The sequence below is a fragment of the Hyperolius riggenbachi genome, chromosome 7 (genome assembly GCF_040937935.1).
Source record: "Hyperolius riggenbachi isolate aHypRig1 chromosome 7, aHypRig1.pri, whole genome shotgun sequence".
NCBI lineage: Eukaryota > Metazoa > Chordata > Amphibia > Anura > Hyperoliidae > Hyperolius > Hyperolius riggenbachi.
Genome location: NC_090652.1, coordinates 175548579 through 175561913, shown reverse-complemented (window position 1 = coordinate 175561913; position 13335 = coordinate 175548579). Strand labels below are relative to the sequence as shown.

Genomic DNA, 13335 nt, shown 5'->3' with positions numbered 1-13335 from the left:
GGGGGGGGGCAGCTACCTATCTAACCTATACTGGGGGCAACTACCTATCTAACCTATACTGGGGGGCAGCTACCTATCTAACCTATACTGGGGGGCAGCTACCTATCTAACCTATAATGGGGGGCACCTACCTAATCTAACCTATACTGGGCAGCAGCTACCTATCTAACCTATACGGGGGGCAGCTACCTATCTAACCTATAGTGGGGGGCACCTACCTAATCTAACCTATACTGGGGGGTACCTACCTAATCTAACCTATACTGGGGGGCAGCTACCTATTTAACCTATACTGGGGGGCAGCTACCTATCTAACTTATACTGGGGGCAGCTACCTATCTAACTTATAATGGGGGCACCTACCTAATCTAACCTATACTGGGCAGCAGCTACCTGTCTAACCTATACTGGGGGGCAGCTACCTTTCTAACCTATAGTGGGGGGCACCTACCTAATCTAACCTATACTGGGGGGCACCTACCTATCTAACCTACACTGGAGGCACCTACCAATCTAACCTATACTGAGGGCAGCTACCTATGTAATCTATACTGGGGCACCTACCTATCTAACTTGTATTGGGGGTACCTACCTAGCTAGCCTATACTGGTGGCAACTATACTGGCTATCTATATTGGAGGCACCTACCTAACTAACCTACACTGGGGGCACCTACCTATCTAACCTATGCTGGGGGCAACTATTCTGGCTACCTATATTAGCCCACTGCCGTACAGTTACATTACAGTTACCCTCACCCATGTGATGTCATGTCCACACCCATTTTTTGCCGCTGTGCTTTTTTTTGGGGGGGGGGGGGGTGTCGGTGAATTATCCGCACCGGGTGTCAAACACCCTAGCTACGCCACTGCCGCCGGCCTCCGAGTCCGACGACTCCGAGCTCTGCGGCCTCTCCAAAAGCGGCCTGCTAGATGATGATAATGGCGGCGGCTGCCGCCCTCCCTGTTGTCCCTGATTGTGTCAGTCACGGTCACTGAGCACCGCCGTGACGACGATGATGATGAGCCTGCCGCCGCTGTTCACCGGCCTTGCCAGCCAGCACGAGATGGAGCATGCCCGCCGCAGCCGTCTGTCCCCTGCCTGCCAGTGCATGCTGGATGCCCGACGATTGCCCTCCGTCATCGCCACCAGACCCCATCCCCGGTGAGTCACTTTGCTGCCTGCCTCAGTCCTCTCAGGCTTGAGGAGCCATGGTTGGTCGGCCGTGGATTCACTTTTTTTTTTTTTTTTTTTTACTGCTATGTGACGATGATGTCTGTACTGGCTGCCTGCCTGCTATAATAAAAGGGGTCGGGTCGGAGACATACAGGAGGGTGGCAGCAGCAGCAGGCTTCACCAACTGCACGGTCTGCTGCTGCACTGTACCATACTTACAACCTGGGCTGGCTAGGCTAGTTATATTGCCAGTGGGACTGAAGGCACCTTCTAGTGGTTTGGATTGGGAGGAGAGATAAGGAAGGAGACATGAAAGCATGGTCTGTCTGCGCTCCAACTATTTACGTCTGTAACGTCTCTGAGATGATCTTTGACAGCAGGGTGGTGAATCGCAGTGGCATAGACTCTGACGACTGAATCATAATTGAACGTGTGTACCAGGCTTTAGCCCTCATCTTAAACGTGGATGTGTTAGAGGATTTAAATGAATCATCATGTATAATCCAGGGAGTGGGACCGAGTTGGTTTGCTGAGACAGTGTGTTGGTTGGGTCAGGTGCACCGTGTGGAGAGGAATCGTCACGATTCCTCTCCACACCCAACCAACACACTGTCTCAGCAAACTAACTCGGTCCCACTCCCTGGATTATACATGATTCATTTAAATCCTCTAACACATCCACTTTTAAGATGAGGGCTAAAGCCTGGTACACACTTTCAATTATGATTGGCCAATCACTAACCAATTTTACCACCTGTGTCATGTAGTATGAGGCTGAGCAGCAGATATTGCACACTATGAGCAGATTTTGTAGGTATCCCTTATACTACATGAAGGAAGGTGGTAAAATTGGTCAATGATTGGCCAATCGTAATTGAAAATGTGTGTATCAGGCTTAATTCCGCTAAGAAAGACAGGAGGGAGAACAAGCAGATGGAGACAGACAGGGATATAGGGGGGGAGGGGGTATTGGCTGGGGGTGAGGGGTATCAGAAAGGGGGGGGGCGCCTTCACGATCTTTGCCTCAGGCAGCAGAACGTCCAGGACCGGCCCTGCATATGACTGACCCATAGCCCAGCCCGTAACACCTGCACAAACTCCTACCTAACACAGAACTACAGTAACCCTGCAGGTAGATATAGCATACAGACTGACAGATAGTATTCACGAAAACAAACCAGTAATTATTATACAAGGCACAGTATTCACAAGTAGTATAGTCCCCTGAGGCCTGAAGGCTGAGGCAGTTCAGATGATAGCCAGGTGACTGCAGGCTGGTGAGGATTGGTTTAGGCAGTTCAAACACTTTACAGGTAGCGTGGTCAGTTCAAGCCAATGTCGGTTCAGGCAGAGTTCAAGGGAGTCCTTAAATCAAGCAGGGGTCAATCCAGGCAGCAATCAGACAAGTCCAGATACAAAGCAGAGTTGGCAACAGATAAACCAATCGAAGGTGAAGTCAGGAACAAGCAGTGGTCGGCAACGGGAACCAATCTAGAGTAAAGCTTGGGTAGAAAACAAGGCAAAGTCGTCAACAGAGATCAAATCAGAGTGTGAGCGCATACCCAGCAACAAGCCATAGCTAATGCTATCACGGGCGATGTCTGAGGGCACTCACCTTAGCTATATACAAAGACTAACCAATCAGAAAGCAAATGAATCCAAATAAACCAATAACCTAGCAGCGAGTCAGCAGATCAGCTGACATGCAATGTACCCATGTGGCTACTGTTTACAGCGGCGGAGCGCGTACTGAGAACATGTCTACAGTTTATCCAATGGGAGCCGAGCGCCATGCACTCCAGTGACGTCAGTGGCCCGCCGAGACCCAGAGGCTTGCGCCTCAGCGTGGGTCTCGGCGTTCCGCCGCCATAAGTGTCCTAAGGACCTTACAGTACCCCATCCCTTAGGAGTGGACTCTGGTCACTCCAACCTGGGTTTCCCAGGATTCTTCTCAGACAATTCCCCTATTGCTAAATCAGCATGAACTTGTTTAGCAGAAACCCAAAATCTCTCTTCTGGTCCATAAAACAGAGAAACCGAGAGCCCAATATAGCGTAGTATGTATTGGATCAGGGAGAATTAGTGTGGAGTAAGTATTATACTTACAAACATGGGTTACCGTTTAGGCAACCACTATATAGGCAGGTGGGGAGCTTAGACCTGTCCCCACTCAGGATTAAGATGTCGCTCTCTGAAGAAGGAAAGGAGTGTTTGTCACCCTTCCAACCACCAAGGGTGGATATCTTGACAAGTAGATGTACAGAGGCGCCAAAAGGATAAAATATGCTAAAATGTTTAAAATATTCGGGTGGCGGCGGTGGACCGGCCACTCAGAAATAGACTCGATGCTGTCGCTTAAGATAAAGACAATTTATTCACATACTCCATGAACAGAACCGCAACGCGTTTCACGGGTATATTCCCGCTTCCTCAGGCAATAAACAGATAGGAGTACACAGTAAAGACAGAGACAGATAGTGTGTCCTTAGACCAATGTATATGTGTGCTGATGATTTTTGGTGCATAGTTATGTTAACATGAATAATGGGTAAACAGAGGTATATTGGGAGAGGGGGTGAGGGGCTGTGCGGAGATTGTTATAAGAGTTAAACATCGTAGTGAAAAAACGGGGGGGGGGGGGGGCACAGAAGGGGGGTGCAAAAAAGGGGGGGGGGGACTATTAGGGGAGGGGGGGGGTAGGGAAAAATTAAGGGTGGCAAAACACAATGCAATCAGATGTAGTAAAATGCAGAAAACCAAACTCACCAGTACAGTCTCAAGGTCACGAAAAGCACCTCTGTACCAGTGAGTCTGGAGATCAAGGTTTATATACCTAAGAGTATATGGGTGGACCAATTGCATGGTTAATAAGGGGTGGGGGCTGTGTGATAGGCAGGTAATGTGTTTCTATGGGTGGGGAGGAGACAAGCTTGTGGGCGTGTTTGTGGGCCAATAGGAGCAGGGGACAGGTTATGTAACCTAAGTTGGGCCAATAGCAAGAGGGGATGTGGTTGTGTAACTTCGGAGAACAGAAAATAAACAAATGTGTACAAAGTGTATCTATTCAGAGGCTGAATAGAGTACTGGTTAAAGAGAGTCTGAAGCGAGAATAAGACTCGCTTCAGACCTCATAGATAGCAGGGGCATGTGTGCCCCTGCTAAAACGCCGCTATCCCGCGGCTTAACGGGGGTCTCTTCACCCCCAAATCCCCTCGGTGCAGCGGGGGAGCGCTTCCTGGTTGGGGCAGGGCTAACCGCCGCAGCCCTGCCCCACGCGCGTCTGTCAGCGGGTATCTCCGCGTCTCCCCCGCCCCTCCCATGGGAAGCTCATTCTCCCCTTCTTATGCTAATCTGGCCATGGGACTTCTTGAACATATCAAAATATACCACGACAACCCGTTCTCCAACAATATCATCTTCTACAAAAGATATATAGATGATCTAGTGTTCATATGGAAAGGTACCCCCGATCTTATCCCTTCATTCCTTGACTACCTTAACACCAACCCCGCAGGCTTACAGTTCACTTCTCACCATGACGCAGTATCAATAGAATTTTTAGACCTAGTCCTATATACTGAACAACACCATATCAAAACCAAAACATTTTTCAAACCGGTCGATGCCAATAACTACATCCACTACCATAGTTTTCACCACCGCCCCTGGACCAAAAATACCCCATACAGTCAGTATAAAAGATTATACCGGAACTGTACAGATGTTCAACAATATAATAGTCAATCCAAAGTCTTAACAACCAAATACACCAATCGTCAATACCCCAAAAAACTTCTAAAAGACGCATATCTCAAAGCCAAAACCCACGGTTCATCACCACCACCAGCTGACAATCAGACTTCAGACATGCCCCGGTTCATCACTAAATTCAGTCACCAACACCAGTCCATTCGCAGTATTTTAAACAAGAGATGGGAGATCCTCCTTCAGGACCCCCACCTACGACCAATCATACCCACTAAACCCGCCATTACTTACAAACGCGCCCCTAACCTCCGCAGCATTTTGGCCCCCAGTAGACTACGCCAGAGTCAGACCAATACCATGCGTCCACCCACCACCCAGATACCAGGAAGTGCACCATGCAACCACAAAAGGTGCCTAGCTTGTCAATTTGTTCTCAATACCTCATCATTTTCCTCCCTGGTCACTAACATTAAATATCAAATAAAGGACGTCATCAACTACGAATCAAAATATATTATCTATATAATCTTGTGCCCGTGCCAGCTGCAGTATGTGGGCAGAACCACCCAACTAGCTAGAAGTAGAGTAGGACAGCATAAAAGAAATATATTAAACAAATTTCCCCTACACAGTGTTTCACGCCATTTCTCCACTTACCACGACAGTAATCCTGAATTATTCCGCATCACATTCATTGAATCAATTCCGCACAATCGTTCAGGTTCTTTTGACTCCCTCAAGAAACGTGAAATGTATTGGATCCAAATTCTCAAAACTTTAACTCCAGATGGTCTCAATGAAGTACTGGAGAAAATTTACTAGTTCATCCCATTAACAGCGATCAGTTTCTCTTTTTAATCCCGTCCTTTCTTTTTATCTGTTACTTATTCTTGTTGTTATTACTATTATTATTATTATTATTATTGTTATTATTGCTGTTAATATTATTGCTGTTATTATAATCATTATTTTTATTATTCTATGCAGTTAATCAGGAACCGGTTGAATTTTAATTTCCTTTATGCCTTGTTCTGATGGATGTATTTATTTATTTATATTTATTTTTTTATATGTAGACTTTTATTATATCTTTGTATGTCAATGATTAATTATGTCCTTTATGTCTACAGTCTTTTAGGGCGCAAAGATGCACCAATATGCACTTTATGTCTGTTAGAATGAATGTTATTTGTTATCTATACCTTCTTTCCCCAAACAGTCTAAAAAATAACCACTTGGGGGCAGCAACATGCATCTTGTACATCTAATAATCCAAACATTTGTACAGCGCTTTTCTCCTGTTGGATTTAAGACGCCCCAGGAGCTGCAGCCACTGGGACGTGCTCAGGAGGCCACCCAGCAATATTAGGCAGTCTTGCCTTAAACTCCTTACAAAATAGGTGCTGACCCTAGCCGGGATTCGAACCCTGTTCTCCTATGCAAGAGGCTGTGCCCTTAACCAGTACTCTATTCAGCCTCTGAATAGATACACTTTGTACACATTTGTTAGGCAGTCTTGCCTTAAACGCCTTACAAAATAAGTGCTGACCCTGGCCAGGATTCGAAACCTGGTCTCCTGTGCCAGAGGCTGTGCCCTTAACCAGTACTCTATTCAGCCTCTGAATAGATACACTTTGTACACATTTGTTTATTTTCTGTTCCCCGAAGTTACACAACCACATCCCCTCTTGCTATTGGCCCAACTTAGGTTACATAACCTGTCCCCTGCTCCTATTGGCCCAACATAGGTTACATAACCTGTCCCCTGCTCTTATTGGCCCACAAACACGCCCCCAAGCTTGTCTCCTCCCCACCCATAGAAACACATTACCTGCCTATCACACAGCCCCCACCCCTTATTAACCATGCAATTGGTCCACCCATATACTCTTAGGTATATAAACCTTGATCTCCAGACTCACCGGTACAGAGGCGCTATTCGTGACCTTGAGACTGTACTGGTGAGTCTGGTTTTCTGCATTTTACTACATCTGATTGCATTGTGTTTTGCCACCCTTAATTTTTCCCTAGACCCCCCCCCCTCCCCTTATAGCCCCTTTTTTGCCCCCCCCCCCCTTTTTTGTGCCCCCCCCCCCCCCCCCGTTTTTTCACTACGATTTTTAACTCTTATAACAATCTCCGCACAGCCCCTCACCCCCTCTCCCAATATACCTCTGTTTACCCATTATTCATGTTAACATAACTATGCACCAAAAATCATCAGCACACATATACATTGGTCTAAGGACACGCTATCTGTCTCTGTCTTTACAGTGTACTCCTATCTGTTTAGTGCCTGAGGAAGCGGGAATATACCCGTGAAACGCGTTGCGGTTCTGTTCATGGAGTATGTGAATAAATTGTCTTTATCTTAAGCGACAGCATCGAGTCTATTTCTGAGTGGCCGGTCCACCGCCGCCACCCGGATATTTTAAACATTTTAGCATATTTTATCCTTTTGGCGCCTCTGTACATCTACTTCTGGTCCATATCCTTTCCAGTCAATTAAGAACTGTAATGAGTTTCTCACAATACAAGAATCAAGAATTCTTTCAACCTCAAATTCTTGTTCACCATCAACTTTCACGGGTGGAGGGGGTGGATCCGAAGTATTGTAATTAGCTGCGGATTTCAACAGCGAAACAGAAAAGAGTTAACCACCCCAACAGACCTGGGCAATTTGACTCTATAAGTTACCCGGTTAATTTTCTCCATCACTGGATATGGACCAATGAACTTGGGTCCCAGCTTGGCAGAAGGCTGGCGTAAAGGAATGTGACGGGTAGAGACCCAAACTAAATCTTCAGGTTTAAATTCATGGGCAGCACGGTGGCGTAGTGGTTAGCTCTCTCGCCTTGCAGCGCTGGGTCCCTGGTTCGAATCCCAGCCAGGGCACTATCTACAAAGAGTTTGTATATTCTCTCCATGTCTGCGTGGGTTTCCTCCGGGCACTCCGGTTTCCTCCCACATTCCAAAAAAACATACAGATAAGTTAATTGGCTCCCACTAAAATTGGCCCTAGACTACAGTACTTACACTACATAATATAGACATATGGCAATGGTAGGGATTAGATTGTGAGCTCCTTTGAGGGACAGTTAGTGACAAGATATATATATACTCTGTACAGCGCTGCGTAATATGTCGGCGCTATATAAATACTAAATAATAATAATAATAATCCTCAACAGTTCAGTGCATATCAGAAAATAATTTCTGGGTATTTACAGCATTCCTTTTTTTTTTTTTTAAATATGTTTTTATTGAAAACCGTCAAATTAATAACAAGAAATAGTAGTAACAGTGAACGGTTACGTATTAGTACAGTGTAGTGTTTACAGACATTTTAAACACAAAGATTATCAAGATATAACGATAACGCATAAATGACAAATATGAGAATAAAATAATATCAGTTATTGTTCATTGACCACTCTGGGCTGAACAATAGTTGAGCTTATATAATCAGGTAATTCCAATTAAATGAGGAAAAACTGGATCTACAAAGTGCACATAGTTAATGTAATGCTGGGGAGGCATACTCTGAGTCAGCGTGTGTGCTCCAGACTATGTAGCTGGGTAATGGAAGAGGCTCCACAGATGGACACAGTAATGAACAAGGGAGCAAGATTGCCGAGAGCAACTGCAGCTCTAGGCCACCTATCAGGCTAGATGCTATGTGATACAATACACAACAGACGTAGTCGGTAACAGGCTTGGGTCATACATGATAGATCAGATGGCAGTAATACAGAAGGACTAGGCAAATTCGTAGTCAAGAAGCAGGCAAGGGTCGGAACACAAAACAATATACAATATTACAATAATACAAAACTGACTGACTAGAGTACATATATATCATGCTGATGCGCAATATATGAAATGTAGCTCTCAAATAACTCACTAGCTAAAGCACAAGTAATGACAATTAACTAGACAGACAGACAGACAGACGGAATGCTCAGCCAATCTGGTTGCTGTTTCAGCGACAGCAACATTCACACTGAGATAGACAAGACTAACAGGTAGGAGCATAACTAATGCAACCTGCTGCTATAGTTTGTCCTCAAGAACAAGCCTAGAAGGAATACTTCCAGTCACCAATGTGGTGCTGGCAGAATCCAAACTATCAGGATCAGAAGGACTTTACTGACCCCTGCAGGTCAGCAAACGTCCAGTGGACATGAAAATACAGAGCAAGGCATTATACATTTTTACAATAACAACTTTCACAGCACAGACCCACCGACAACTCAGAGAGCTGAACGCTATGTCGGGCGGAGTCTGATATTGGAGGAAGACTTTTATGTCGGCATCAGCCAGTGGATGCAGGCTTGCAAATTCCCACACAGCTGAATTGTAACTACGCAATCCTGAGCCAGCTTGATCACAAGCTGTTAGCTGAAAGACTCTCATAACAAATACATGCAATACTATGCATGTAGGAAATCCAGGGATATCTGGCTGTAGTTCAACTGCAGCAAGCAAAGGAAAGAGTTATGACAGCATCCTGAGCTGCTCCGAACTGCAGAGTGACTGCAAATGACAATGAGACTTATTGCGAATTGTCAGGTGTTTTATACAATATGTTTATATAAACTATAACTGTATGTATAACATAAAAAAGGCCTCCTACAAAAAAATAATGGGAGGAGTCTTGTTATATTAAAACGCCCAACCTTAAGTTCTTATAGCGAGTTTCTCAAGCTACTGGTACACAGAGTGAAAAGTCAGGACAACTCTTTACTTTTAAAATAATTAATTTATTAAATATATAAAAGTTGTCAGAATGATTACAAATCAAATAATACGAATCAAACAATAACCACAAGGTACTTCTCAGTATAAGCTGACTATACACTTCAGAGCAAAGTTGACCACAGATATTAACCAATAAAATCAATCAATCACAATAGGCTGTGCAAACACAAGATGGCAGACATTTTATCTTATTTGCAAGTAGGGTTACAACGGTATGAAATTCCACGGTATGATAACCATCTAAAAAAATACTACGGTATGACGGTATTACGGTATACGGTATTTATACTATTATTTGGTCCCAGGGCACCCCCCTCTTAAATTAAATAATGTCCCGCCCCACCCCAGTGTGGGGTGTCCCACTCCCTCGGTATACATATGATTAAGCCGCCGGGAGATTTGGGGCACCGGGTAAAACTGTTAAAAAGCTCACCCTGCTCCTGCAATTTAATGAGCTTAGCTAGCTGACACGGGAGAGATCAAATTACAAGGTTTGCTGTTGTGCTGCTAGGTCACAGATAGGGCATTAGACAAACAATAAATGGCCTAAATTCACTAAGCTTATCTCCTGTCTTTAATAACATTTCTAGAGTTTTTACCATGGTGATAAGGCATGTAGTATTCAGGCAACATTTTACCTCAGGCAAACCTAAAGCTAACTCTTCTGTCTTTAACCTCCCTGGCGGTCCATTTCTGTCAGGAATTAGGAGTCAAAAGCGGTACATTTTTTTTCATGAATTTTAGGCCTCCGATTTTTAAGTCTTAACTCACCAAAATACATCAGAATAAAAGTGTGGTAGACATTCTGCATATAAATAAAAGTCAGGAACACAAAATTGTTGAAGTAAATAAATTTATCAATAATCTGAAATAAAACTGTATAAATAAGGCAGCAAATTATGCAGTATGTACATATATACTCCTAATACACCTCCCGTGTGTGGTATATTTTAAAGCAAGGAATTGCACACAGGGCAACATCACAGTCTGGACAGTAGAATCGTGATTCTTTCCTGATTCTTTTCCCCTTCTCGTCGCTTTTGCTGCAGCACACATGACATGTCCTAGTTGGGGCATTTTTTTTGGGAGTTGGTGGAATGTATTCCATAAAATGTCGGCCAGTGAGGCGCTCCGGATTTACCACATAAGAGGCACGGCGTCCAACTCTGGCATCCGATTCAGTCTGGTACCTTAGACAGATACATTCGCACAGTTTCCAGATGAAATCAGCGTGCGTCACTGGCCTGTCACTTCCCTGCTTGTGCAGAATGTATGCATTCCAAATGCTTTGTTCTAGTAGGTGCCGGAAAATCTTCTTGTAATACTTTTTCTGCTGCTTCCTGACAGCAGGATAAAAGGTCACCGCCTGGTCAGCTTTGTCCACACCACCCATGGTGTGGTTATAGTCCATCACGACCTGCGGTTTTACAATATCCTTTCCTCCTCTCGTTCTGGTGGGGACAGTGGAGGTGTCGTGAACAGTAGAGAGGAGACAGACGTCTTTTTTGTCCCGCCACCGGAGGGCTAACATCTTCCCTTTCTGCCAAGCAGCTATGTCCCCAGTCTTCAGCTTCTGCTTGGCAAAGGCCGACGGCATCTCCCTCCTGTTAGCCCTAACAGTGCCATAGGTGTCAGTCTTATGCTTGATAAGAATCTCAGACAGTTCAGGGGAGGTGTAGAAATTATCTGTGGTGAGACAGTAGCCTTTGTCCAACAAAGGCTCCAGAAGGGACAATACAGACGATGTCGCCACTCCAAACTCGCTAAACCTGGGACAAAATTTTGTGCCTTTTCCCGTATACAAAATAGTATTCCAGATGTATCCGGTACTTGACTCGCATAGCGTGTATGATTTGATCCCAAAGCGGGCCCGCTTGGAAGCAATATATTGGAGCCAGCTCAGCCTTCCCTTATAGGCCATCAGGCTCTCGTCCACGCTGATGTCCCTCTGTGGCACATACGTGGTCCTGAAATTTTCCACCACCATCTGGTAGACCTCCCAAATTTTTTTTAGTTTTGGAGCAGGGTGGGTCGACTCCTCAAAAGTTTCATTGTTAGAAAAGTGGAGAAACTTCATTATAAGGGAAAAACGATACTCGGACATAACTGTACCGAAGAAGGGGGTTGCAATGATTTTATTCGTGCTCCAGTACCATTTCTGCAGGGGCTTCCCCACCACTCCCTGCAGAATGATCAGGCCCAAAAACAGCCAAATATCCGCTGCTGTTACCGGCTCCCAGGTCCTGCTTCTGGAAAAGGGTCCTTGAGGAGTAGCCAATTGTTGGGTCGCATAGCGATTAGTCTCCTCCACTATCCTCTCAATAACCGCCTCCGAGAAGAAAAGCTGCAGGTATGCCAGGGGGTTGCACTCGCACTCCTTCTTCAGGCCAGGCTCCCCAGTAAAAGGGAAACGTGGGGGCGGTGGCGGAGCCTGAGAAAGGTCGATGGGGCACCAAACCCGGATATCACTAACGTCGCTGGTGATGGCGTCACTGTCGCTGTCGCTATCTGGGTCGGATGACAGATCCCCAGGTGCGTCGCTGTCACTGGAGTCCGCCAGTGACTGCAGATCGCTGTCCTCCAACTCCGCCAGCGCTTCCACGGTGAGACGTCTTCTGGAGGATGATGCCATAGTAAATCCAGGCAGAGGTCGGTGCAGGCAGCAGGCAAAGAGTAGTCCAAGTCCAGGCAAAAATCGTCAACGGGTAATCAATCAAATCCAGGCAGAAGGCAGAAAGAGTAGTCAAAGTCCAGGCAAAATCGGCAACGGGTAATCAATCAAATCCAATCAGAAGGCAGAAAGAGTAGTCAAAGTCCAGGCAAAATCAGCAACGGGTAATCAATCAAATCCAATCAGAAGGCAGAAAGAATAGTCAAAGTCCAGGCAAAAATCGGTAACAGGTAGGCAGAAATCAAGATAAGCACTCACAGATCACAGAGATCACAGCCAGCTCCTCTCCAGCTCAACAGCCACAACTCCTCTCAGCAAACCAGGAAGCAAAAGGCAACATTGCATTGGATACAAAATCCTATTGTATCCAATACAATGCTGTTTTCGCCCAATCAGATGAGTTTATTTTAATTTTTTTTTTATACTCCCTCCCTCCCTCCTTCCCCTCCCTCCATCCCCTCCCTCCCCTGTGACCCTACGCTGCCCCTGTCACTCTGCCGCTGATCGGCTATTATGGTCTATTGGCCGCCGGGTCCCCAAAGATCAGAGCGGTAAGGGGGACTCCGGCGGCCGGGTGGAAGAAGCCTGGGTCCCGCTGACAAGCGCTGATCGCGCCGGGACCCAGGGATTGGCTGCAGGCATTTTTTTTTATTTTACAAACTCCCTCCCTTCTCGCCGCCCACGACGTCACGACGCACCGCCGATCCTCCCAGCTAATTGGCCGCCGGGTCCCGGAAGATCTGAAGGTAATGCGGACTCCGGCGGCCGGGGGGAAGAAGCCTGGGTCCCGCTGACAAGCGCTGATCGCGCGCGGGACCCAGGAATTCACTGCAGCCATTGATTTTGCTGACACGAGCAGAGCTCGGGCTTACCGCTCCTGACATGTGTCAGCCAGCCCGAGCTCTGCTCGTGAATACCGCCAGGGAGGTTAAGTTAACTCTCCAATCCTTAAAATAACTCCAGAATTAAAGACAGGCTGTTCATTAACTGCATGTGAAAATAACTACAGAGGAGGTAAA

The 13335-nt window shown here is 45.9% G+C and overlaps 1 protein-coding gene across 1 annotated transcript; it reads right to left on the bottom strand.

Moving 5' to 3' along the window:
• Window positions 1–1517: 1517 nt before the first annotated feature.
• On the bottom strand, window positions 1518–12277 carry LOC137526127 (piggyBac transposable element-derived protein 4-like). The gene is made up of 3 exons (XM_068247346.1): window positions 10787–12277; window positions 7582–7644; window positions 1518–1631 (listed from the first exon to the last, which is right to left on the bottom strand). The coding sequence occupies exons 1-3, from the start codon at window positions 12275–12277 to the stop codon at window positions 1518–1520; spliced, it is 1668 nt and encodes a 555-aa protein (XP_068103447.1).
• Window positions 12278–13335: the final 1058 nt, after the last annotated feature.